This window comes from Lissotriton helveticus, chromosome 3_1, assembly GCF_964261635.1.
Source record: "Lissotriton helveticus chromosome 3_1, aLisHel1.1, whole genome shotgun sequence".
Lineage (NCBI taxonomy): Eukaryota > Metazoa > Chordata > Amphibia > Caudata > Salamandridae > Lissotriton > Lissotriton helveticus.
The window spans coordinates 326,394,214-326,421,261 of record NC_136061.1 but is presented as its reverse complement, the minus strand read 5'-3'; the positions used below and the strand labels follow the sequence as shown (position 1 = coordinate 326,421,261).

At 44.3% G+C, this 27,048-nt stretch overlaps 1 protein-coding gene across 2 annotated transcripts in view; it reads left to right on the top strand.

Annotated features, from left to right (window-relative positions):
* Window positions 1–1,527: 1,527 nt before the first annotated feature.
* Window positions 1,528–27,048, top strand: part of AKAP10 (A-kinase anchoring protein 10) — a 522,318-nt gene continuing 496,797 nt past the window's right edge. For both annotated transcript variants that reach the window (XM_078679922.1, XM_078679919.1), the window contains exon 1: window positions 1,528–1,680. In XM_078679922.1, coding sequence (XP_078536048.1) covers window positions 1,659–1,680 — 22 coding nt within the window. In that variant the 5' untranslated portion in view covers window positions 1,528–1,658. The remainder of the gene's footprint in view (window positions 1,681–27,048) is intronic.

The window sequence follows — 27,048 nt, the reverse complement described above, 5'->3', positions numbered from 1 at the left end:
TATGCTCAGCCCCCCACTGCTCCGTCCTTTTACTGCTGCACTCTCTGCTCAGCCCCCCACTGCACCGTCCTTTTACTGCTGCACTCTCCTCAGCTTCTCCCTGCACCGTCCCTTCACTGCTGCACTCTCTGCTCAGCCTCTCCCTGCACTGTCCCTTTACTGATGCACTCTCTCCTCAGCCTCTCCCTGCACTGTCCCTGCACTGTCCCTTCACTGCTGCACTCTCCTCAGCCTCTCCTTGCACCGTCCCTTCACTGATGCACTCTCTGCTCAGCCCCCCATTGCATTCACTCATCTATCCATCCTTTCCCTCATCATTCCATTCACCCCTTCACTCATCCATTCATACTTTCACTAATCCATCCAGCTATGGCTTCCTTGTATAACACATTTTGTCTGCAAAATGTCTGTAATATACATTAAAAATAAATAAAAAAATAAACTATTTCCAAGATTGTCTTTAAAAATTAATCTAAGTGATGAGCGCAAAAATCTGTAGAACAGAGCTGGCTCTTTCACACCACACCTCCCCTTCACTCCCACCCCCTTTGAAAGGCTGGGGCCCTGGGCCAGAGTCCACTTTGCAGATGCCTTAAAAGTTCTCTGAAAAAGTAGAGCTAACTCTCCCAGGAGGGGGTTAATTCACAGCGCTGAAATGCTTCAGCTGCAGTGGGAGGCAAGGGGTCTCCTCTACTAAAACTGAAAGCGTGTCTAACTTTCTGTAAGGCGAAACCGTTGCATTGTAAATGCTTGTTTTCTTGTTCTTTTAACTTGCTGTCTAATAAATGGAGAAAGGACATGCATAATCCTCGCCTCCGCGTCCTTAATAGAATTGAAACTTTCCTTTGTGATAACTAGGAAATTTCTCATTTAAAATTACTTCAAATAATACGGAAATGTCACACACATGAAATCTGAAAACTTGGCAATACTGGTTTGATGGTAGCAGATTCAGGGGCCGTCCATTCTCACCAAAATATTACATACGTAAAAATGTTTTTTCATTTGTGGAAATCCGAACAATAATTTACCATTTGTTTGAAAATATGACATAAATAACTTCATTATATTTCGACACACAAAACAACTTTCACATTCATAGACATTGTAAGGCTCATGTATGACAAATAGCAGTAACAAACGTTGTTACTGGTTTAACCAGACGTCTCTCTTATGCTTTTGTAAGCCACACAGAAAATACATTTCTCATTTTACATCTCATTGGTTTCTAACCAAACAAAGTTTGAGCTGGCTTCATAGGAAGGTGTAATGTTAGGAATAACAACATGGCACCCATTGCTGGCATATGTGGCCTCTGAATTAGCATTGTAGTTGTCGAGTATAATTCGGGTTTACCTGTCTCTCTTTTATTTCTCTCCGTTAGTGTCGTTCGCCCTTTTTCAGCGTCTTCCTGTTTATTTAGTTCTCTTTTCGTCCCTTTTCTATGTTCCGTATAGCTGTCATTTCGCCCTATTGTCCAATCTTGGGCGCTACCAACTTCTATGGCTGCGCAATAGCCCGTTCTGCTCCCGGCATGCCCTGCGCGGCCAGGAAAGGACCGGCTATTGACAGTATGGCGGTTTTGGCAGCGCTCTCCTGAGGGCGGAAGGAGGAAGAGTCGCCCATGGTAGAAGTAGGGAGCCCGATCCAGGGCAGCCATGTCCTTCTTCCGAAGGAAAGGTGAGGGACCGTGTGAAGGGAAAGAGGTAGCTTTCGGGAAAGTGGTACTACAAAAAGCTTAGCTTTTGAAGGAGAATGGGTTATCCCGGATAAGTGTCTCGCCTCGGAGGGATACATATGCAAGCCTTGAATCTTCTTGTTGTGAACGGGCAAGGGCGCCGGCAACAGGAATGTATCTATGAACATGTGGGTTGTCACAGCATAGTGGAGCCAGACAAACTGACATGCCTTGGTCTTTCTTCTAGAGGCAGGGTTGCGGAAAATAACAATCTTTGGAAGAGATGTTGTCCTCAAGTGTGACAGTCTTGTTACGTCCTTTAATGACCTGTTTATGCTGACCATCCCGTTTTAGACCACAATGGTTTGTTTACCTAATGATATGCATTTGTGTTGAATGATGCAATTTGTGGCATTTTGAATGGATCAGTGACAGGCGTATATTGGGTCGTATAATATTAGTGCATGGCAGTGTGATGGTCATATCCGGTCCTTCACTAAGTAGGTTTTTGAATCCTTCAGTGAGGATAATTTTCCGTACCCCAGTAAGTAAGAAACAAGTGGAGCACACCAGTGATTTGTTTGAGGCCTCAATTGAAAATTCACCTTTTGTTCTTCAGCTTAGAGGCAGTTTCACTTGTAATTATTACATAGAATCTATAACCTAATAGTCATTATGCCTACAAAATATAACCTATTGGTCTCCACTTTTCTTATTTTTGTGTTTAATCCAGCGAGTTATTCTTATTTCTAGACGCATCTCGAAGTAAACAATGGCATAATTGGTTACTAATGCACTTAAATTAGCTCTCAAAGAGAAGATAGACTCTAGCTCAAGTCATCCGTGTTTCTAGGCACATACCAAAGACAGATTTATAGATTTCAGGTACCTACAGCGAGGAAGTTCTACGGGGCCTTCACTTCAGTCTGTCTGACAAGCAGTACAAGTTCCATAAAGAGAGCTTTTCGCTACCAGTAGCTTCGGAACATTTTATTTGGAAACCGGACAGACTTCGAGTTAAAATACATAAAAAAATACTAGATTACACTTCTTATGTTGGTTACCACAATCCTCATTCAGGTTTTGCATACATTATAAACTTACTTGTAAAGTAATTGATTTCTGCAATACTTGCTGGCTAAATGCACAATAAAGTTACTTTTCAAAATATGTTTGGGGGAGTATGGGAGCTGTCCGTGCGTTTTCCTTACCTGCTGTCCATTGCACCCAGAGGCAGAACAAGTAACAAACAAAATTTCAGGCACAAGGGCTAGGTCTTTGACATTCTAGGCTCAATGAGGGGGGTTTGGAATGATCCTACTCTCTCACGGGCATTCACTATTGTATGAGACGTTCAAGAGACATCTGTTTGAGTGACAGTTGTGTCACAACTGTCACTAGAATAACGGGTCTTGGTTAAAATGTCTCTTATTTCAAAAGATACACAATAGAGGTTAGGACAGAGAGCTGACACCAGACGTTATGTGATTAATCTAAAAAAGTGCTTTAAGAAGCACTACCAGACAAGCACATCCAGAGGAGAAGCTTTGACTCTGTCCACGTTGGTAGTCAGGAGTTAATATTTTTTATTGGGCATAAGTTGTGTGCTTCCACAAAAAAGTGCTTGCCCTTTACTCAGCTATGGCCAATATATTTATTTATTCAGCAGCCTGAACTATGCGGGTACAAAGTAAGGCAGTCATTAACTTTAGATTTCAGAGTGCAAGTTTGTGTTTGAGAGCTCAGGGCAAATCTAATCTGCATGGATTTTTTAGGTCTGGCTGGACAGTGGAACAGTTGCTAGGCCTTGTTTGAGCAACAAAAAAAACAGAGTTTTCAAAGTTCCCTTGAGCGGCATAGGCTACACAATTTTGGTCCCCTGACTCAGGAGTTGTGTGGGCCCATTTTATGTGCTTCCTCTAAGAAGACTACTTTTATTGCTCTTTTTGGCTTGTGGCAAAGTTTGTCCTTGATACAGCAGGACTTAGTTAGTTATGGGGACAAGCCAATGATCATGTCTATAGGCCTGATCTGTGTATTACGAGATGTTCTAATAAAGGCAATAGTCCTGACTTATTTAAGGTTTGATTGTTATTAATGTTTATTAAAGCCAACAGATAGGTATTTTGTTTTGTAGAATCTCACAGGTTAATGTAATAGGCAATGGTGCAGCCAGACTCCTGGCCTCGGTCGCAGAGGCAGTGAACCCTGAAGCCAATAGATTTATCAATTTGTACCTTCAGGAGGCCCTTGTTCCTTCAGTATGGAAGCAGGCCAAAATTCTGCCCCTCCTTAAAGAAACCGACTTTTGATCCGCTGAACTCAATTAATTACCGCACCATCACCCTCCTCCCTATAATGGCGAAAGCTTGTGAAAATGTGATCAATAAACAACTCACAGACTTCGCCGAGGGTGCTGGCCTACTTCATCCAGCTCAATCCGGATTCAGAGCCTCCTATAGCACTGAGTCCGCTTTGGTGGAGGTCTCCGAGGCTATTCAGGAATGTTTGGATGCAGGAGGGAGGGCTGCTCTTATTTTGTTGGATCTCTGCAGCATTTAATACTATCCCCCATTCTTTGTTGCTCACCTGGCTTGCGGACATGAGGATTTCGGGTGCTGCCTTGAGTTGGCTCATCTTTTTTGGGATGGCGCATTTAGTAAGTTTGGATCCCTCCTTTCTTCTCACCTCAGGAGGAGACCTCTGGGGTGCTGCAGGGGTCATCCTTGAGCCCCCTTCTTTTTAACCTTTGTCACCCCTCTGATCTACTTGGCTGAACATCTGGGAGCCAAAATTATAGCTTACGCTGATGATACTCAGCTGCTGTTTACTTGGGGAAAATCGGACTGCTCCCAGTTACTGGCCAAAAATTACCTTACGGCAGTCTTTCAATGGCTTTCCTCAGGATAGCTCAAATGTAATACGGTTAAGTCTGAAATTCTTCTCTACGGGTCCTTCCCTCTCCAGTTCAGAGAAAGTCTATGGCCAGCGGATTTTCCCTTGCCAGCTGCAACGGGGCAACCCGCGAAAAATCTGGGAGTCTGGTTTGAGGAGAATCTTTCTTTTTCCACCCAGATTAAGAAGCTAGCGGGGAATTGCTTTGGTTTACTTAAAACTCTAAGGAAATTTCTCCGCTTCTCCACGGAGCAGCTAAGGAAACAGTAACCAGGGCCCTGATACTCTCGCGGCTCGACTACGCCAATGCTTTGTATGCTGGCCTGCCGGGCTATCTTCTTAATAAACTACAGGTTGTCCAAACTGCCGCTACAAGACTTGTCTTTAACATCTCGATGAGAAGCAGTGTCGGACAGCATTTGCGATCCCTCCACTGGCTGCCTGTGGCCAATCGACTCAAGTTTAAAGCTCTGGCCCTGGTCCATCGTGCATTGCATGACGGAGGCCCCTCCTATCAGCGGAATAGGTTCCAGTTCTATGCCCCCACCAGATATCTTCGTTCTTCTTTTCAGTTCCGGGGCCTCTACTCCCCGCTTCCGGCTCACCAGAGTGGGGGGACAAGGGGGCAGCTCACTTGCTGTCAGAGCTACCACAGCCTGGAACACACTCCCTATGGCTCTCCGCAGCATTCAAGACTCCTGGCTATTTAAAAAAAATTCAAGACTTATCTTTTTACTTAAAAGAATCTTCAGGCGTCTGTGCTTACTCTCCCTTTTCCAGGCTTGCACCGGGACACTCCTCGGAGTATGTGTGCGTGCTACAAGTGCAAATAACATGGTGTTGGTCACTCAGTGTGACTGAGTAGAGAAGGTTTGCTCAGTGGGATTTCATGGTTGCCATGTGGAAAAGCTTACACTCAAAACCGTAGACCTAAGTTGGTTATGGTGACAAGCAATATGCCGTGTGGTACACAGGGAACATTATGTCTGATGCATTAGGTCTGGCCTTCCTATTGAGAAACGTTAACAGTTGGTTGATATATTGTGTAGCTGCAGGTTGTGGACAGGGAGCTATTGGGTTTTGGTGTTTGCCACTCACTTTGACAAAAGCCTGAGAGTTTTCTTGTGAGGTCTTGTTGAGGGAGGTTGGATATTGTTTTGCAAGCCATATTTTCTACATATTTGTAATTTTATAACTGTATGCATGATAATTGACAGTTTATGAGCTCTTAAATAGGTTTATCTTAGGTAAGACCTAAAGCCAATAGTAAAGGCTTCATTCGTTCATTGGGAAGAGTCATGCCAGATTTCATAGAGTTGATCTGTTAATTATGAAACATTATGATAAAGCCAGTAGGCCTGACCTACAAATTGTGAAAAGCATATGTTAAGGACAATAGACTTTTAAGGATGGCTTGTTATTACACTGTGCTAAACCTCTAGGCAGGTATTTTGTTAGATAGAAATTTCACAGATTACCATGGCAGGCAAAGATTTTGATATAGGTGATCCACCCGAATAAGCTGTGGGGATAGAAGATGTGCACTACAGTAATCCTTGTTAAGTTGGTTTAGGAGAGAGTGTTTTGCCAGCTGTACTTTTGCATACATTTGTACTTTTATAACTGTCTGCCAGATAGTTGGCTTGTGGAAAACTTAGTCAGTACAGTAGGGTTGAGTTGGTTATGATCAGCCAATAGTAAAGGTTTATAATAAAGTGTTATGATAAATGCAATAGGCATGACATATTGATTCTGAAAAGCATATGTTAAAGTAAATACTATTTAAGAGTACGTTACTGTTGTTCTGTATTAAAACCTATAGATTGGTATTTTGTTATATGGAGTCCCACAGGGTACCTTAGTAGTCAAGGGTTTTGGTGCTAGTTACCCCCCCCCCCCTCTGCCAAACTGTGGATATAGATGATTTGCAATCAGAAACCTTGTTAGGCCCTCTTAGGAGAAATAGTACTTTGCTTTGTCAACTGTAATTTTGTAAGCTCTATAATGTTATGACTATACCTGATGGTTGCCTTGTGAAAAAACGTAAGCTCCAGTACTCGCGTCCTTAGTTGGTTATGGTAACACGCTAATGATCATAGCTAGAGGCCTGCTTGTTCCACTAGGAAAAACTAGTTATGATGCCATAGATCTGATCTGTTTTTTTATGAAAAGTTATAATAAACATGGTAGGTCTTTCATATTGATAGTGAAATCATATGTTAAAGTCAATGGGTATTTAAGGATGGATTGTTATTTCTCTCGATTGGAGCTTGCAGATGGGTATTTTCTTAAATAAAATGTCATGGATTACCGTTGTTGAGAAGGGGTTTGACAAACCCTAGGACTAGACGACTTGCACTGTAATAATTCTTACTAGTATCTCTTTTTATCTGTCTGCCAGGATCCTGTAAAAAATCATCAAATACATTAATCTATATATAAATATATATATGTATTGATACATAGAGGGCTTTTGGGTCAGCTCTGTTTTGCCATTGGTTTGTTTCAGTGTCATTTACACTCTGTTCCATCCAGGACTGTGAACTGCATAGGGGGATGGTTCAGCCCACATTATTCATTGGGTCTTTTGTCCTGTGAATAGCACCATTTTCTGATCACTTGTGTACATCCATATGAATACGAGTGTACTCAATGTTACAGCTAGCTGGTTGGCCATTCCTTTAGTTTAGAATGTTCTCCTTTTACAGTTCCCTTTTCATTTCTTTGTTTCTCCTCTTTTTATTTTAATGTTTATTTAGAGAATACTGCAGCTCTCCAGGCTGTACTAATTGGTTGTTTGCTTGTCACTCATTTCACCTGCACTGTGCAGCGTCCCACTCGACCACTTCCTCTAAACAAGGAGTCCTTCATGGAAGGCTGTTGTCCATAGTGTATTATCGCTTTACTATTTCAAGATAGCCAACATGTATGTTGAAATTAGAATCTATTGTTTTTCTACTGATAGGCATTCAAAAGCTGAGAGTTGATCTTTTGATAGGTTTCTGCATTTTAAGGCGTTTTTGTGAATGACTGCCACTGCACAGCCTGCCTTGTCAGTTTATCTAGTTGGACTATAGTGGGACAATTAAACTAGTTGCAATGTTTTGTTTAGCTAAGTTTCAGCAAAAGTATCATTTGCAGGTTGTGAGCAGTGATTATCTCTGGTATCTCTCAATTATTGTTCACCACACGTGCATTTAGACAAGAGGTATTTTAAGCTAGAGTGCATCTTTGATAGCTTGGGACTACTAAATGTTTTTATTTCTAATAAATGATTGCAGTTAACACCTTTTATGAACTTTTTCTACACTGAACACAATAGCGGCGATGATTGATCTTATATATATATTTCTTATTGCAAAGTAAAGTCTTTGTTGCGGGTGGCTGAGTATGTTCACCAGGGCTGAAAGATTGCCATAGAAATCTGAGAGGTTAGATGTTAAGGATCTTACTAAAGTAGTGAGGGTCTCAATACTCAACTTTCGGGTGGTGAGAACTGATACAAGCTGGGGTTTCACTCCACCAGTACCGATTATGGGTTTTTTAGAGGGTGGGCTTGTCCGAAGGGAAGCCAGGTTTTTGTCAGTTGGAGATTTATGTCTGCATTACATATCAATACTGTTAAAACCATTGCTGAAGTAATAAAAGGGAATCAGTCGGTGTCTCTGACTCATTAAAGGTGCTAACACCAAGTTGTTTCAAGATCAAAAGAGTTGAGCCATTAAAAATATATCTGCTTTAGCTTTAACATTGTAAGTGTAATAGTATAATATAACAGTAAATACTTGTAATTAATAAATTAATATAAATCCAACACCATTTTCTCTTTTCTAATTTTTTCTGCCTTCAAATCTATTCCGTGGGATGCAGTAGTTTGAGTCATCACCAATTGATAAACAGAATAATTTGCATAACCTTGTCAAGCTTGAGGGGAGAACAGGATTGAAGAGGCCATGGCACACATAATGACCTCTCATAGAAGGGACGTTTGTACTCCTAACTTCTATTCCATCCTAGTGGAAAGAATAATCAATAATCTTATTTATATAGAGCGTACACCTAAGTGCTGTACATGATAAAACATGTACAGAACGCCATACATACTAAATGACAGAGCTGTGCAGAACATGATTCAGCCATGCTTATCAGAACTAAAAATTGCCATTATGATATCTATGTATATGTCATGCCTAACTGGAGGGATTCTGCCAATCTTGGTCAGACATGCAGACACCCACTTGACAGGCATTTGCTTGATGGTGGACGGGATCGGAATGCGCCCACAACTAGCAAGATATGGTGAAGTGGAACCCAATCACAGAGAGTATCGGTTTCCATTTCACTTCTGTATTCCTGGTGTCTGTCTCGAATCGGGCGGAACTGATTGGGGACAGACCAGGGAAGGATTGCAACATGCATGCATCCCAGAGTTGCAGATCGCTGCAGGCAGTTAACTGGAAAACCCTCTCGAAGAGCATTGGTTTTCTGGTTCACTGCATAAGGCTCTCATTTCTATAAGACGATGACATAGAGAGCTGAGCTCTGCATTCTCTGCCATTGGTATGGCATGAATATATGAACTGTATGAAAGTACAACTAGTTACAGGCAATATGCTGGAACAAATAGCTGATTGGCCCCCTACAAAATATCTTCCATCTTTAAATGTCCTGGAAATAATAGGCTTGATGCACAGTGTGTTAACATCGTGGCTACCATTTGTATATGAACAGTTTTCATACTGGCTTGCCATGGTTCAAAGCCCTATGGGCCAGCTGCACTCTGACATACAACACAATTCACCTAAATAGAAAGGGCCATCCAGTTAATTTGGTTGCAAGAAATCAATAATGGGGTAAATCGTCAACCGTGACATGCAGAACTCCAAGCTGTGAAGATTAAAGTTAACAATGATGTACATCTGCTGACTACCATACCTCATGAGTCAAAATTGAAAGTACTGTCCAGGCCATATCTACCACAAAATCTGCATATTTCGATGACTACTACAGCTACATGGGTGGTGTTGATAGAACAGATCAAATCATGCACTAATGTCGCAAGGAAACATATAGGGTGGTGTAAAATCCTGTGGGCACAGTGAGACCTGGAGAAAGAGAGTTTGGGGTCAGCCCTTAGCAGAGGAAAGTTCCTGCACTAGTGAGATAGAGGGAATTAGATATATTTTGAAAAAGTATGCCAACAATCTGTCCAATTTCTTGGCCAGCTAGTCAGGGTGAGGCAAGTTTGGCAAGCAGTAGAAGCCTTATGATATCATAAAATATATATGATTGGGGTATCGTACATATAGCCAGGGATAGCCGTGACCAAAAAGTTGCCTAAACTGGTATTTCGTTTTCTAGCTGCCTTCCATCTTTTCAAAATGCATTGCATGTGGACACCCTGAAACTATGGAAAAATCACACAATTCCTGTTCCGTCGTGCTCACTAGATCCAGATGACCAAAGTTGGGGTCAAGCTTTGGCAGGGATAGATTCTTGCTCCAGGGAGCCTTGAGGGAATTACCATGTCTTTGAAAGAAAAAATGCTAAAAGTCTAAGAAACCTTTTGTACAGCTCAGCCAGTCATATTGAGATCAGATGATCACCCTACGGTAGAAACCTTAGGAAATGTAGATGTTAAGAATATATGGTTGTGGTATTTTTTCATACAGCCCAGAGGTGGTACCTGTCACCAAAATGCAGGTAGCCTAAATTGGCATCTCAGTTCCAGTTGATCTCCAAATGTTAAAAAATGCACAGCACCCAGTTTATCGCCTATTGGCATCCTGGGGTTTCCTGTTTCGTGCTCCTTTGTGCCGGTACTCGCTGTGTTCCTGCATTGGCAAAAACTGTCTGTGTCTGCCCAGCCCTCGGCGGACCCGCCCGCCAGTCTCCCGCCGCTCCACCGCTTTTACCACCTACAGCGGGAGCCGCCGAGTGGAGACCGGCGAGGGGCGGGACTACGACACCCAGAAGCCCTGCTGGGGTCCGCGTCTAAAGGAAGCGCCAGGAGGCGCATAAAAACAGCGTCACCGCCGCCTCGCGGGACGCCCGGTGCGAAGCCCGGGCAAAGGGCGGGCCCTCTGTGGCCCTCAGGGGACCTAAGGTGACGGGACGGGCCACCCCTCTTTCATCTATCGTACCCAGGAGTCTTCATTAAGATAACCTGGATTTATGATCTACCGTCAGCCTTCAAAAACTGCCCCTGCCCCTTTCTATTCATATAAGCCTGCTCTGAACCAGGACCATCGGGAAAATTAAACCGGAAGGTAACGAGGCTTGTGTGATTCCTATTGACTTTACTGACTACATTGGGGTTAAGGTTATTAGGAACATTGCCAGATAATTAAATGTCTAAGCCAAGGAATCCCATCGCCCCGGGTAATACCATGGACAATTACCTGGTACAAGTTGTGGAAAAAATAAATCACGAACGGAGGTCCTCGCTGGGTCTTGGTACCCCACTGATTGTGCCCCAAAATGAGATTTTACAAACTGACTTAATCCTTCTGGATACCCCAATTGATTTATCTCCAGCACCACAAGGGCCGGATGGGGGGCTATTAAAAAATGTGTCGTTTGAGGAAAATCCTGCCATTAACGCTGAAACGATATCGGGGGTTTTAAATGTCTCTATCCATGACCTAGACCCAGATATGGAGGTGGTAGATTCCACCTCTCCCTCACCCCCTGTCCCTGCTCCAAGAGTAACAAAAGTGTCTTCTAAGATTTCTTCAAAAAGGGAAGGGTTAAGGTCAAGTAGGAAAAGGCCAGCTACCCCGCCCATCAAGAAGATTGTAGATGGGAATGTGGGTGAAGGAGATGTGAGCCATGGGTGGGATGATGGCTTACTTAAAAAACTTATGGCCATGCTGGACATTAAGCTAAGCCAGTTAGTAAAACCCTTATTGTCAAAAATTGATCACCTCACGGCTAAAATAAATTATATGGAGGCCTATATAAAATTAACTAATGATAGAGTGGAGGAATTGCCGACAATGGTTATAGAAAAATTGGCTTAAAAAACCCCATTAGAAAGTGCAAGCACAGGTGTAGTAGAGCTTCCACAAATCCAGCAGGTTAATCTGAAGCCTGGTCCAGAACAAACTAATCTTCCTGGTGCTGTCCCCATAAAGCCTGTAGGGGACTGTATACTACAGGGATCCAATGCAGAAAATAACCCTGTGGAGCTAATTGTAGAAGCTTCACCCCTTATTCTGGTACTCGCCAATGTCCCCCCTTTAAATACAGGGCAGATAGAACACCCTGAATCATTATTAAATAAGGCACTTCAATGGTTAAGTAGCAACATGCATATGTGTCCGGGGGGTAAACATAAGCTGGCAGAAGATTTGCTAACGGCAAGACGGGTAAAATGGATAGGGAGTGGGATCAAGAAATTCCCTGGGGACTGTGTGGTTGTGAACCTTAAAAGCCCCGAAGTTTTGCCAGAAATTCTGAACAATCTTCTCCCTCCCCAACGTAGAACGGCAGAATTAATTCCACTCACCCTGGACTTTTTCTATAATAGGAAAGGCCTAGTGTCAAACCCGAGTGTTCTGCGAACCAAATGGTCTACAGTGGCCAGTAGAAGTACAAGGGAGGGTCCATCTAATGTCTGGGGGTTAAACCTAGATAATAGATTTACAGCATTGTCTAACCTGGACGAGTGCGACTGACTTACAATAGATAAAGGATTAATAGTGGAACATCAGTCGACTCATTCAATATGTCATTTAGACAAATCACTAGACCAACATATAAAAAATCTAGAACTAGATTGTAAGGTCCCTATAAGTCCAAATAGTAATGTACCTATAGCAGGGTCAGATGGTCCAATTGATATCAGCCCAATAGTTGGGGATGATTTAAGCCCTGAGCAGGGGGGACTGCTAACTGTGGAACGCAGGGGAAATATGGAGGTGCCATTAATACTAGGCCCAACTCCAGGAGAACGACCATTAACTTTCATATCTTGGAACATAGCAGGCATAGCGAGTAAGCTTGATACCCCAGAGTGGGTGGATTATATTGACAGGCATGACATAGTTATGATGCAAGAAACTTGGTCAATTAACCCAGTATTTCATATGGGGTATTTAAATTTCTATAAACCTGCATCTAGAGGATAAAAAGGACGTCCCTCTGGAGGACTGTTGATATGGGTCCGCCAAGCATTAACTTGCACCATATCACAAAGGCAAATAATATCTAATGACATCCTAGCATTGAACATCAGATGGGCCAATGGCCAAGAAGTAGTTTTGTACAACCTCTACGCTAGGGGGGTTGGCACAGGTATTCCATCTGATGTTTTTACCACCCTAGAACAAGATGTTGAAACCCTTCCATCTAATCCCCATATCATTGTGGGCGGTGATTTTAACTCAACTTTTGAGCCCCTGGGAGAAGAGGATAGGAGCTTAACGGCAGAGGAAGACAGTAGATGGGGAATACCGCAATTAGAGATTCCTCCCATAAAAAGATGGAGCGCTACGGCCATTAGGATAAAGAGTCTCTGCCTCTCCAGAGGATTGAGAGCCACGAACGGGAGGACACAATCCGACTTAAAAGGGAATTTTACTTTCGACAATGGTCGTGCAACAAGCAGGATTGATTACTTTTTAATTGATGTAAGAGCATGGTCCAAGCTATTAGACATGGCAGTTGTATCACGCTTGGAGAGTGACCACCATCCCCTGTATATGACATTTCACCCCTATCAAGAGCTAAGTGTACTCCTAAATAATAAGCAGATGGTAACACGAGATGTTGTGTGCTCCAACAACCAAAGACATCTGAAATGGGGAATGTTGCTAGGGGATGAAAGAAAATTAGAACATTTGAAAAATTTAGTAAAAGAAGAAATTAGCGTTATCAAGACGCATTATGGGAACCCTAATTTCGAGGAATACATGATGGAGGCCCACAAAAATGTATTTAACAAACTCCAAAGTTTTTTCATTAAAACAATAGACCCAACTGCAGCTAAAAAACATCAAGCCGTTAAAGGCTGGTATGATAAAAGCTGTAGATTGGCAAGGCAAAAACTAAGTGTAGAATTGAAAATAGGAAACCCTATAGCCGTCAAAAGGGCAAGAGACTTCTACAGGCTGACGCAAAAGCAATCAAAGAGGCGCTGGGATGAAGAGGGCTGGAGTGAGCTAAAACAGGCCTGTGCCAACAAAGACTCAAAACGGTTTTGGGCCTTGGTTAAATGGAACAGTGGTGGGGTAGCAGCCCAACCACAAAACCATGTGTCACAAGAAGGCTGGAATGATTTTTTCCAACCCCAGTATGCCAGATGCCCGAGATATGCATCCATATCTCTCCCCCAAACTGTCTTTTATAATGATCAAATATTTACTGAAAAGGAAGTTAGCCTGGCACTGGACTGCGTGTCAGGAGGAAAAGCGCCGGGCATGGATGGCATCCCAGCAGATGTTTTTCTATCTGACCGGTCTTCTTGGTGCACATATTTCACTTGGTTGGCAAACGCAATAGCTATGGGTGGAGAAGTCCCAGCCTCGTGGAAAGGGGCTGAAATCATCCCTATATTTAAAAAGGGGGATAAAACCCAGGCAAAAAATTATAGACCCATTAGTTTAATTGACACTGCGCAGAAAATAATGGGTCGACTGGTCCAGAACAAATTACAGCAGTGGATTGAAGACCAAAATATATTGTCGCCATACCAAGCGGGATTTCGTCCTTTGACTAGCAGTGTTGACCAAGTTTTTTATTTCCTAACCACCTATTGCAGAAATGTCACACTGCGAAATGGCACACTGTACGCAGTTTTTGTGGACCTAAAAGCCGCATTTGATCTGGTCCCGAGAGAAAAACTGTGGGAAACACTGGCCGATGTGGGAATAAGCAGAGAGCTCCTTACCTTGCTGGTCCGCCTCCATGAAAACAATTTTGCAAAAATAAGATGGGGCAAACAGGGGGAAGTGACGGCCCCTTTTCCAGTCGAACGGGGGGTGAGGCAAGGATGTGTCCTGGCCCCAACGCTTTTTTCAATCTATATAAACGGAATTGTGGAGCACTTAAATAAATCCCCAAATGACGCTCCACTCGTAGCAGGTGTACACGTCCCCGTACTAATGTTCGCGGACGATACGCTTTTACTATCACGCACGCCTAGTGGATTGCAGAAAGCGGTCGACGCTTTTGGGGATTTCTGTGATAGTCGTGGTTTGGAACTAAACACTAGTAAAACTAAATTTATGTGTCTGAGTTCCCAATCGGCTTTCAAGGGAAAAGGTAGATGCCTTCGCCTACCTAGGAATTATTCTCCAACATGACATGAAATGGAAATCACACATTAATATGGCATCTTTAAAATTTAGCCAGCTAGCAGGTGCAGTTACCATCAAACATAATACATCCATGACAAGACCCATAAATTGTGCACTCGAAATTTATAGTATGAAGGTACTGAGTGCATGCTTATATGGGTCTGAGCTCTGGGGATTTTCAAACCTAGGAGATCTGGGGCAGGCGGAAAATAGATTTCTGCGAGGGCTTGTTGGGGCCCCACAAAGTACCCCCATAATCCCACTAAAGATGGACCTAGGTAGGAAAAATATTGAAGACATTGCCCGCCTACGTCCTTTGTTGTATTGGAGGCGCCTAATGGTAACCCCAGAGTTAAGTCATTATGCATCAGCTTTTTTTGATGTTGTGAATTTTGACCGTTTTCACTGCATTGCCTGGCTAAAGGAGCTCCGGGGTACATTGGGGAAGCTGGGCCTTGACTATTTGTGGGGCAATAAGGATGTCGCCTCATTTCCAACGAAAAAGCAACTGAAGGACATTTATTGGGACTCGGTATATGTTTCATCGTATCGCAAAGGCCTGCAATCTACCCTGTCATCACGCTTTTTGGACACTAAACAACTTCCACTATATGAAAAATATTGGGATGTAATTGAACGTCCATTTGACAGGAAATTATATTTCCAATTTCGTGTGGGAACACTCCCAGTGAACGCTTTTACACAACACTGGTCCCCATTGCAGGACGCTTACTGTGAACATTGTAAAAACCAAATAGAGGACATTGCGCATCTGCTTTTTTCTTGCCCTTTGTATGCTACCCCCCGTCGAAAGTGGCTAAAACCACTCTGTAAAAATATGGGCACTCGCTGTTGTTCACAAGCCCTCAGAATTTTAACATCTGATTCCTCTACTCCACTGGTAATAGGCGTAGCAAAATTCTTGGCCTGGGCGTGGGTAATAAGATCATGTGCCTTAAAGCCTACTAGCTAATTTGGATTATCAACAGCCCCTTTAATCTTGCTTGTTTTCTTTTAACTTTTTCTAATGAATTTTTAAAAATGTATGTATACACATTTTAGAATTTATCAGCATTCGACTCTTGTTGTTTAATACACTTTTAACTAACTGTTCTTAGGCTTAGTATTTATTGTATTATGGTTAGGAGGTTTGCTTTAATGACTAAAAGTCGAATAAAGCTTTGAAATTCGAATTCGCATCCTGGCCCCGAACAAAGCTGATAACTTTTTAATATACCAAGGCCAAGAGACCAAAAGTAACAACATTGGGGGTCAAAGCATGTCAGGTATGAGTTCCTGTGCAAGTGGAACCGGAGGCCTTTACTGTAGGAGGCTGGCTTAGTATATGGTGTACACCTATTGGTGATACACCCTGCACTGAGTCCAGGCAACCCTTTGTGATGGGTAAGAGGATACTGATAACCAAACCTCAAGGGGTGGCTGTGGAGAGGAGCTAAGGCTTATCCAGGAGGGTGTAAAACGGTTCCATTTACCACACAAGCCAGTCAATAAGAGTCGCACAGAAAAGAACCACACCAGTGTTAGAAAAATAGGTACTATTTATTACACCACCAGTCACTAACTACTTGGGTATATCATTTACCCAGAGATAAGCATACGCAAGAAAAAACACCAGTAAAACAGGTTAGTAAACACATAAAAACACATGTGTTCCCTCGGGGCAAACCATATACTAAGTAAGTAGAATGCAAAAGGGGTACCTAACCAAGACTACCACCCAAGAATCTGTAGCCCAGGGAAAGCACGGAACCACCAAAGGTAAGTAACTAGGAGTAATCCCTAGATGTCTGGGGAAGAGGATAACATGGGGAAGTTGCGGTTAGGATTTTCAGGATTCACGGGGGCCTTCTCCGAGGCCCCCGTGGAAACCTTTTGGAACCAGGGACATTGGAGAGCACCCTCACCTGTGGATTCCCAGAGAAGCAGGATACCTACACCAGGGAGCCCGGGTGCATAGATGTGAAATGGTGTCTGAACTGCCGGTTGAAGTCATTGGGGATCTTCGGATGTCCGACTGCTATCTTGACCCGTGGACCAGGTCGGTGGAACCCGTGCGTGGATTCCAGAGGAAGAGCACCTGAGGAGAGAGGAGACAGAGTCCAAGTCACCCCGAGTTGTACAGGTAGAAAAGGAGCACAATGCCAGCCCTTCTCGGGGGTACTTCATGGTAAGATAGAGGTCTTGGATTTGCAACTGTGGAGAACAGGCGATGATGGAGAAGCACAGGAGCCGTCCATGAGCTGTCCCACGACGGTCGGCGATTGCAGGAGGGTTAGTGGCCAGCAGGGCGCCAACACGTCTTGGCAAATGCCGCAGCAGACATGTTGCAAGAAGAATTTCAGAAAGGAGGACCAGCAAGGTCCAGGGAACTCGCCCACCACAGGTAAGCAAGCAGGAGAGCCAGCAGGAATCCATGGAAGGCCCCAAAGGCACCCTCTGGCAGCAGGCATAGGGAGTCGCTGGGAGCCCTCAGCAGCACAGCGAAGATGGAGGCCCACGTCGCAGGAGAAGCAGTTAGGATGCTGCTTTTGAAACAGGGTGATGCATGAGGCTGGAGCTTCTTCGAGCTCAAAGACCTCTGGACTGGAGAGCCAACAAGCCTTGGTAATGCAAACGGACACAGTGCACAGCGGTGGGGTTCCAGTAGCTACACAAGGGATTACAGTCTTCTAAATTGCACAGAAGACAAGTCAGGCTTGGAGTCACCAAGCCACCAACTGTGTTGTAGAGCCTTGAAGAGTTTGTGGAACAGCAGGATCCATAAACCAGTTGTCATTGTCGAGGTGCCTGTGCCTGCAGGGGAGTGACTCCTTCATTCCAAGGGAGATACCTTCCAGCTGTAATTAATGCGCACAGTCCTTGTGATTCTGGCGGATGTACAGCTGCAAATGTTGCAGAATGGTTGCAAGGCATGGAGACGAAATTGCAGTAGGAGCCTTCCTACTGCAAGTAGTCTTGTCTTAGGTCTGGCCCAGCCCAGGAGCAGAGTCTAATGTCTAGCAGCATAAGAGGCTTGTGGAAGATCCTGAAAACGAATCTTGCAGCGGAATCCTTGTTCAGACGAATCTAAGGACCCACCTGCAGGAGAGTCCTTAAGTAACCCAGGAAGGGGGTTGGACAACTTCTGCGGTGACCACCTATCAGGGGAGGTCAGGGACGCTACTCTTGTGGACTGACCAGTCAGATGCTGCCAGGGGCCTCTGCTTCTTTTGCTTTCAAGATGGCAGAATCAAGCGGCCACCTGGTAGAGCTCTGGGAACCTCCCTGAGGGAGGAGTTGGACAGCGGGATTAGTCACTCCTCTGTCATTTGTGTAGTTTCCCACCAGGAATAAACGGGTTTATGCAAGGAGGGCACCAAATGTGCCCTTCAAATTAGTCTGGTGGCACGCAGAAGCACCCCCGCCCTAGCCCAGAGACACGTAATTCTAAAGGAGAGTGGCTAATGCCTCTCCTTAATGGGAAATCCTTTGTTCTGCCTTTCCCCTGCCTGAGTAAGGCTCATCAGCAGGAGTGCAGATCATTGTCTGGGGTCTGCGGCAGCACTGGCTTGCATTCAGACCCTGCCAAGCTATACAGGTAGACATGGTGGGCTCCTCTAAGGAACACCCCTCCAGTACATGGTGTCATGCAACTAACACTGGAAACGGTGTAGTTTCATGATTCCAACATGTTTGATATCAAACATGTATCAAAACAAAGAGAAAGAGAGGGAACTTCTTTGTCTCCACTCTTGTTCCCCAGGAGTATGCAAATAAACAACAGAAGAGTGAAGCCAGAATGTCAAAGGCTAGAAATGAGAATCACTCATGTTTTTAAGAAGGGTCCTCACTCACCAACCTAGTTGGTGGCATGCTTCAGCATTGGACCCCCACCAGAGAGGCAGAGTGCCTCTCCCGTGTGCTTCAATGCCTGATTACAGCGGAGCAGGGTTTTGTGAGTGTTGAGTGCAAGTGATGGTGCAGTGAGTGATGTTAAAATAGTCTTCACTACTCCTTAAAAAAAATTGAATGGTAGGTTAGTACGACTAGATAAAAAAAGGGGTGTTTGGTGGACGTTGCGACTGATTAAATTGATCAGCCACATCCAGAATTAGAACATTAGGTTGACATGTTTCCGCTTCTGTATGTCAGTTGCGAGGCTTTCCTCAGTACGGGGGACCATGGCGGTATGCACGAGCTTTGGCGCATCCTAACCTATGGCCAACAAAAGAACCGGATTTCTCACGGTTCGAAAAATCACACCTGAATGCGTAAGAGATCTGTAAGGCAAAAGGAACAATGAAAAACATATACACAAGACATGACACATGCTTATATTTCTCCTGATGCATAGTTAAAACAAATGAGCGATTCAGTGTGACTGTAAACTGCCTTAGTATTGTGACTGTCTAGATTGCTTCCGTCATATATCTTAGTTGGCCCCGTGGGTGAGTGATATGACCTAGAAGTGCCTCCTTTTCGGGTTTCCAGGCGTGGTTACGCATTACCGGCATTTAAATAAAATTTGCAGAATGTGCCGATACACTAATTAGGGTGTTGTGCGCAAGGAAACTTAACAGTCACAGAGCAAATTCCCTGCGACCGGTATTCATCATGACTATTTGTCAATAGTAGATTGGCCTTGAATTGTTGCCCAAGCGAACAAAGTAGAACTATCTTGAAAAGTGAAACCGGTTAAAAGGTTGCGAATAAAGTTAGAAGGCTTACATTTCGAAATGAAGCGGTATTACAGCATCGGTCCTGGCAGGGGGTGGTGACTGCAAGTCACTCGCTGGCGGGTGGGAGACAGAAAAAGGGGGTCATTACGATTTTACCCATAGGGAGACATACCTCGTGTTGACCATTGCGACCGGCGCCACTTACTGCTTAAAAGACAGCCGCCCGCTTTGCCTAGGTCGTGCCCTTCTACAGGACCCGAAACCTGGAAATTCTCCTTCATCCCGAAGATATACACTGAAGTGCGTCTCTGTTTCTGGGGCGGGTCACAGGCCGACGGAATGAAGTCTACGTGCATGCGCTAGCGTCAATCACGTCCGAAGAGTGCACCGCCTACCAAGTGACAGGGTAGCCAGCGCTCCGGAAATTGGAGAGCGCATGCGTGCAGAGGGAGAACTAAGCACAAAAGACCAGGCGGGTAATACTCAGGGCTAAAAGGTTTGAGCCCAATTAGATATGCAGTATATGGCAACAAGGTGTAAACACTGAACCTGAATGGTATTATGATACAGGGTCAGTGCGTGTGGATCCCTGACTACTATGTTATAAGCAAGCACATATACCTGCGTGAAAGTTTACATTAGGCACATAGAGGTTTAAATTGTGCACTAAAAAGTTAGAGCCCAATCAGATATGCAGTATATGGCAACAGTGTGTAAACATTGAACCTTAATGGTATTATGATACAGGGTCGGTGCGTGTGGATCCCTGACTACTACGTTATAAGAAAGCACATATAGCTGCGTGAAAGCTTACATTAGGCACATAGAAGGTTTAAAATGTGCTCAGAAGGACAAGGAATCCATCATTAGGCTAGTTTTAGTAGTGCTTCTACTGTGGAACAGGGCCAAAATGCTAAAGCCTGTTAAAACCATAGTTCGGAGAGAGAGCTTGTTGGTTTTGAAACATGGTGAGACCACGGCTTCTCAGCCACGGTCTATTCCGTGGTAGTCACAAAGGTTCAGTAATGACCGACTGTAAAAGATGACACACGTGGGAGAGTGATAATTGGCAGCCACTCTAGGTATTTAAAGGAATAGAGCCTTTTCGTGCTAGTTAGTCATCTTTTTAATACTGAACTCCATGGGATATTATCACTCGTTCACTGCTTGTGGGTGGCCAGACGATATGTTCAGCGTTGCTCTGTCTCATAGAGGGAGCTTTGCGTGTTCTTACCTGGTTTTAGTTGCTCAATTAATGTCCAGTGCATGTCAGTTGATGTATGATTGGCCAGCAAGAAATGTTCAGTCAGTTTAGTTGTTTTCTTTTAACACCGAATGTAGTTTTAGAAGCAGTGGTCAAATGGCAGACACTGCAATGCCCAACTATATTCGGTAGGCCCCAAGCATTAAGGACTGATGGACTTGTAGTAGGCAATGATCTCTTGGGGCGAGTATGAACCAAGCAATCCTTGAGGCTCCTATCCCTTTTAAAAGAAAAAAGGGGTTTGTCCCATTTTCTATTTCCAGTCTCTAGGATCTTCCAATGCTTATTGATAGCTTTTGTGACTGCATTAGAAGCTGTGCTCTACGTGGTCACGCTTGTCAACGGGACTTCCTCTGTAATCCCCAGGTTGTCTTCCAAGAGAGTGTCGCGGTGCTGGTTTCTCGTTTGCTTATAGCTTTTCTTGAGGATGTGTTCAGGGTAGCCACTGCTCGGTAGTTTGCCTGATAGCTGAGTGGCTTGGGAGCGATAGTCGTTGGTGCTGCTGCAATTTTCCTGATCCTCAGGTACTGTCCATATGGGAGATTTTCCCAGAGTGCTCTGGGATATAAGCTGGTGAAAGATATTTTTGGATGTCGGCTTGTAGTATGTTTTTGTAGCAAGCCCTCCTTCCTCTAGTGTGATTATCACTCTCCCACTTGCGTCATCTTTTACAGTCGGTCATTACTGAACCTTTGTGACTACCATGGAATAGACCATGGCTGAGAAGCCGTGGTCTCACCGTGTTTCAAAACCAACAAGCTCTCTCTCCGAACTATGGTTTTAACGGGCTTTAGCATTTTTGCCCTGTTCCGCAGTAGAATCAGTACTAAAACTAGCCTAATGATGGAGTTCATGGCCTTCTGCGCACATTTTAAACCTGTGTATGTGCCTAATGTAACCTTTCACGCAGCTATATGTGCTTTCTTATAATGTAGTAGTAAGGGATCCACAAGCACTGACCCTGTATCATAATACCACTAAGGTTCAATGTTTACACTCTGTTGCCATATACTGCATATCTGATTGGGCTCTCACCTTTTAGTGCGCATTTTAAACCGTTCTATGTGCCTAATGTAACCTTTCACGCAGGTATATGTGCTTTCTTATAACGTAGTATTAAAGGATCCACACAAACTGACCCTGTATCATAATACCATTAAGGTTCAGTGTTTATACTTTGTTTCCATATATTGCATATCTGATTAGGCTCTAACCTTTTAGCCCTGAGTATTACCCGCCTGGTCTTTTGCACTTAGTTCTCCCTTTGCGGTGCACTCTTCCGACGTGATTGACGCTCGCGCATGCGCGCAGACGTCATTCAGTCGGCCCTTGCCCCGCCCCAGAAACAGAGACAACACTTATGTGTATATCTTCAGGATGAAGGAGCATTTCCAGTTTTTGGGTCCTTTAGACGGGCACAACCTAGGCAAAGCGGGCGGCTTGCTTTTAAGCAGTAAGTGGCGCAGGACGCACCAGTCAACACGAGGTATGTCTCCCGAAGGGTAAAATCGTAATGACCTCAGTTTTTCTGTCTCCCACCCACCAGCGAGTGACTTGCAGTCATCGCCCCCTGCCAGGACCCATGCTGTAGTACCACTTCATTTCGAAATGTAAGCCTTCTAACTTTCTTCGCAACCTTTTAACCGGTTTCACTTTCAAAGATAGTTCCACTTGGGCAACAATTCGAGGCCAATCTACTACTGACAAATAGTCACGATGAATACCGGTTCGCAGGAAATTTGCTCTGTGACGGTTAAGTTTCCTTGCGCACAACTCCCTAATTAGTGTATCGGCAGATTCTGCAAATTTTATTTAAAAGCCGGTAATGCGTAACCACGCCTGGAAACCCGAATAGGAGGCACTTCTAGGTCATATCACTCGCCCACGGGGCCAACCAAGATATGTGACGGTAGCAATCTAGACAGTCGCAATTCAAATGCAGTTTATGGTTGCACTGAATCGTTCATTTATTTAAACTATGCATCAGGAGAAATATACGTATGTGTCATGTCTTGTGTATATGTTTTTCATTGTTCCTTTTGCCTTACAGATCTCTTACACATTCAGAAGTGCTGAAGGTGTGATTTATCGAACCGTGAGTAATACGGTTCTTTAGTTGGCCATAGGTTAGGATGAGCCTTAGAGCGTGCATACCTCCCTGGTCCCCGGTCCTGAGGAAAGCCTTGCAACTGGCATATAGAGGCTGAAACATGTCGACCTAATGTTCTAATTCTGAATGTGGCTGATCAATTTAATCAGTGGCAACGTCCACCACACACCCCTTTTTAGGTCGAGCGACCTATCTCCATGCGCATTGAGCGGGAGCGAGATATATAGGGGATTAAATAAGCTTTACCTAGACTGGCGATTGACTGGCGATTTGATGCTGTGCCCGTGCGCTTTTAGGTCAATGCGCAAGCGCATTGACCTAAAATGCGCGTGCACATCATCAAATCGCCAGTCAATCACCAGCAGCACTCCTCCCACACCTTTGAAGTGAAGCTTAACTTCACTTCAAAGGCCCCGGCTGCTTCACACCCTCATGCCGCTCTCCCCGCTCCGCCCCCTCCCCTGCCCGCCGTGTCGCATTTCTCCTCCCCCCTCCCCTTCTCTGCCTTCCCTCTGTCTTGTTTCTTCTTCATATTTAGATATAGGCAGGCACAAGCACGTGCGCGCATGCCCACCACTTCACTCATCTTCCGTTTCTCCCTCTCTCTTTTCAATTCCGTTTCCCTTGCACCACAGTAACCCCCACTCTTTCGAAACACCTCTCCCCCTTAACCCTGATCTCCCCGCTCCTCTTCTTTCTTCCTGAAATTTATTGTTTACGTTTTATCGTTCAGGTCAAAATGTGTTTTCCTCAATGCACCCGATAACAGAAATGTTAGGTTTGTTACATTTATCAAACTATTTTAGACTTTTAGCTGAGAATTGAAATGGAACCTTTTGATATTTACAAGTATCACATGGTTTACACTTTATGCTTCGCAAACAATAGTTTCAAAGCATTTTGAGATAGTGCAAATATCACATTTAGGAAACAAAATAATGTTGGATTCATTTTTATTTTGTTATAATATTTGTCTTCTGCCATTCCCGCAGCTTCATACAGCTAATTGCAAACCACTTGCATTGTAAAGTTAACACCAATAATAAAATATCTGCCTTGCCAACCTCCAAGTAAGCGCCTAATTTCCACATGTGTTGAAATGATTATGAGGGAACCGATACCGCCGTCTGCCAAACCAAAATAAACATTACACTGTATCAAGCTATGATTTGCCGCGTGTCTAGTTGTTTTTAACCAACGAGAGACAAGCACGTCCTGTAACCGCTGAGACTCGTGGCTCTCGGGAAAACATGGTAATAATCTAATTTTCTTTAAAACCTATAATAACAGGAGATCTATATTGTCTGATATTCTTGCTCTGGTTTGCTTCGTGATGTACGTGCAGCCCACACATTTGCGCAATGTATCACATTGTTGCTTTGTTTTTGCAACCATTCATAATCCCGTTTCGAGTGGCACAAGCCTCGGTACTGGCGGAAAATACATAAATGTGTGGTCGTAGGGTGGGCCATCTAATATCACTTCACACGCTTATGGGAAATGCGAGAACTGGGAGTGTCACACATGGAAAGAGCGTTGTACTTTGTGATGAAGCATGGGTGGGGATGAAGAGATAACAAGTGTCTCTGTTCCCAGTCCCATGCCCCCAGTTGCACCGCGCACTTTATTATTTCTCTCCCAAGCCTGTTTTAATGTTTGTATGCCTCCTATAAACTGTCCACAGCATATCAGTTCAGCACTGAGGTACCTATTAAGCGAGGAAACAGCCTGGCGTGTCTATGAAAGCATTGAGATGTTCGACTCCCTGTGAAGACCTCCATTACAGGCACAGCCAAACCCTTGTGAGCCCCAGTGGGCGTGGGCAACTGTGAGCAGGCAAACAGCCCAAGCAGGAAGCACGCGACTTGTGCACGAATAGGGAGAAGCAGCACCTGCCACAGCCACAGCCACTGGGCTGAGGCGGTAGCAATAGAAACAGAACAAGCATTGGCATAGCCAATAGGTCTTGCCTTTGGGACCTTATAAGTATTTAATTCTGCAGAACAATATCCTTGGTGCAGCATCAACTGTTGCATGGCTAAACACTTATAATGTCCCACAAGCGAGACCTATTGGCTATGCCAATGCTTGTTTAATCTAGTTGTACTACCCTACCATTAACATTTTTTTGAGTGAGTGAGGACTCTTCTTAAAAACATGAATGATTTTCATTTCTAGCCGTTTACATTCTGGCTTCACTCTTCTGTTGATACCAAACATGACCAGATTCGTGGAAGCCATTATGTAGGTGGACATCTTGAGTTTGCGAGTGTCCACTACATCCCTTAAAATAACTTCCCCCCACTTACTAAAGCCTAGAGAATGGAGCTTAGGGTTTGTAGGGGTGCCTTTGTTCGTGCTGGGGCACCCTCACACTCAGAACCATGGATTCTGCCCTTTGGCTGAAGGGTCTAACTTAGGGGTGACTTTTAGGTCTTAAGTACAGTGACCACGATATAAGGTAAACCTTATATCTGTATTGAGAGGTGCATGCGCAGACTACAATGGCAGGCCTGTTGAGACAGTTTACATTGGCTTCCTTGGGTGGCATAATACATGCCCTGGGTAGCTTAGTACCATATGCTAGGGACTTAAAGGAGTATTCCGGTATGTCGCTTGTGGGGTGTACAAAGTACTTACCAAACCAATTTAGGGGAGAGAGCACTGACAATGAGGTCTTGGTTAGCAGGGTCCTTGTCTTCTACAGTCTAGACCTACTGATACCAGGCAAAAAGTGAAGGCAACCATGTCAGAAAGACCCTACTTTCTTACATAACCCCTCCAAACAAAAGAAGGGAAGACTAACCTTGCATGATTGAGTCTTTTTTAAGTGGAAATATCTGGAAAGTCCATCTGCTTTGGCCTGGTTACTTCAGGTCTATGTTCCACTGAGAAGTCCATCCCCTGTAGGGAAATGGAGCACCTTAAAAGTTTTACGTTTTCACCTTTTATCTGTTTCAGGCATAAGAGGGGCTTATAATCTGTCTGAAAAATGAAGTGAGTATCAAAAAGGTATGGCCTCAACTTCTTCAATGCCCAGCCCACAGCAAAGACCTGCCTCTCTATGGCTGACCAACGTTTCTCTCTGGGGGTCAACCTTCTACTTCTAAAAGCTCCTGGTTGATCCTACCCCTCTTCATTGTGTTGATAGCACTGCTTCTATTCTTATCTCAGGGGCATTTGTCTGAACAATAAATTGTTTGGAGTAGTCCGGACTCTTCAGAATTTGAGCTGAGAACATGGCCTTCTTCAGGGCATCAAAGGACTCTCGATGGCTAACTGGCCAGTTCACCTTTTTATTATTAACAACAAGGGGTGGTGAGGGACAGAGTCTCTGAATAAAGCAGAATACTCTCACCCAGTCAAGAGATCAGGGCTAGATCCAACACCGTTTTTTAGCTCATTGCACCATCCCAGTTTCAGAACCTGGCTGTATGCAAATTAGTCTGTCCCTGGCCCAGTGCATCATGGGAACAGGGCAGACCAGACTACAAAAGCCAATTCTTACACTGGGAAGGAAACAAGCTTCCGGGGACCGGTTTCTGGCATTACAGCCGTCTTCGGCCCGGCTTGCTTGAATCCTGATGGTGCAATGAGCAAGGGACTCATGTCTGAGTATACCCTTCCACGCTTAGGGATGGTGCAATGAGCTAAAAAATGGTGTTGGATCTAGCCCTGATCTCTTGACTGGGTGAGAGTATTCTGCTTAATTCAGAGACTCTGTCCATCACCACCCCTTGTTGTAAACAGTTCACCTTTTTAGGCATTTTCTTAGAGGTAAGATTATTGAGGGGTGTCACAATGTGCCCATACTCCCTCACAAGTCGTCTGTAATACCCAGTCACCTCCAGAAAAGCTCTGACCTGAGTCTGAGTAGTTGGAGCAACCCAATCCCTAATGGTTTGGATTTTGCTCTGTAGGGTGTGAATTTGGACAACACCTACCAGGTGGCCCAAGTCAACAACTTTGCTTTGCCCTGGTTGACACTTGCTGGCCTTAATAGTGAGCCCTGCCTTTTTCAAGGCCTCCAGTACACCCTTGAGGTTGACCAGGTGATCCTGCCAGATGGAACTAAAGACAACAGTATCATCTAGATATGGTACACTAAAGTCTTCCAGACC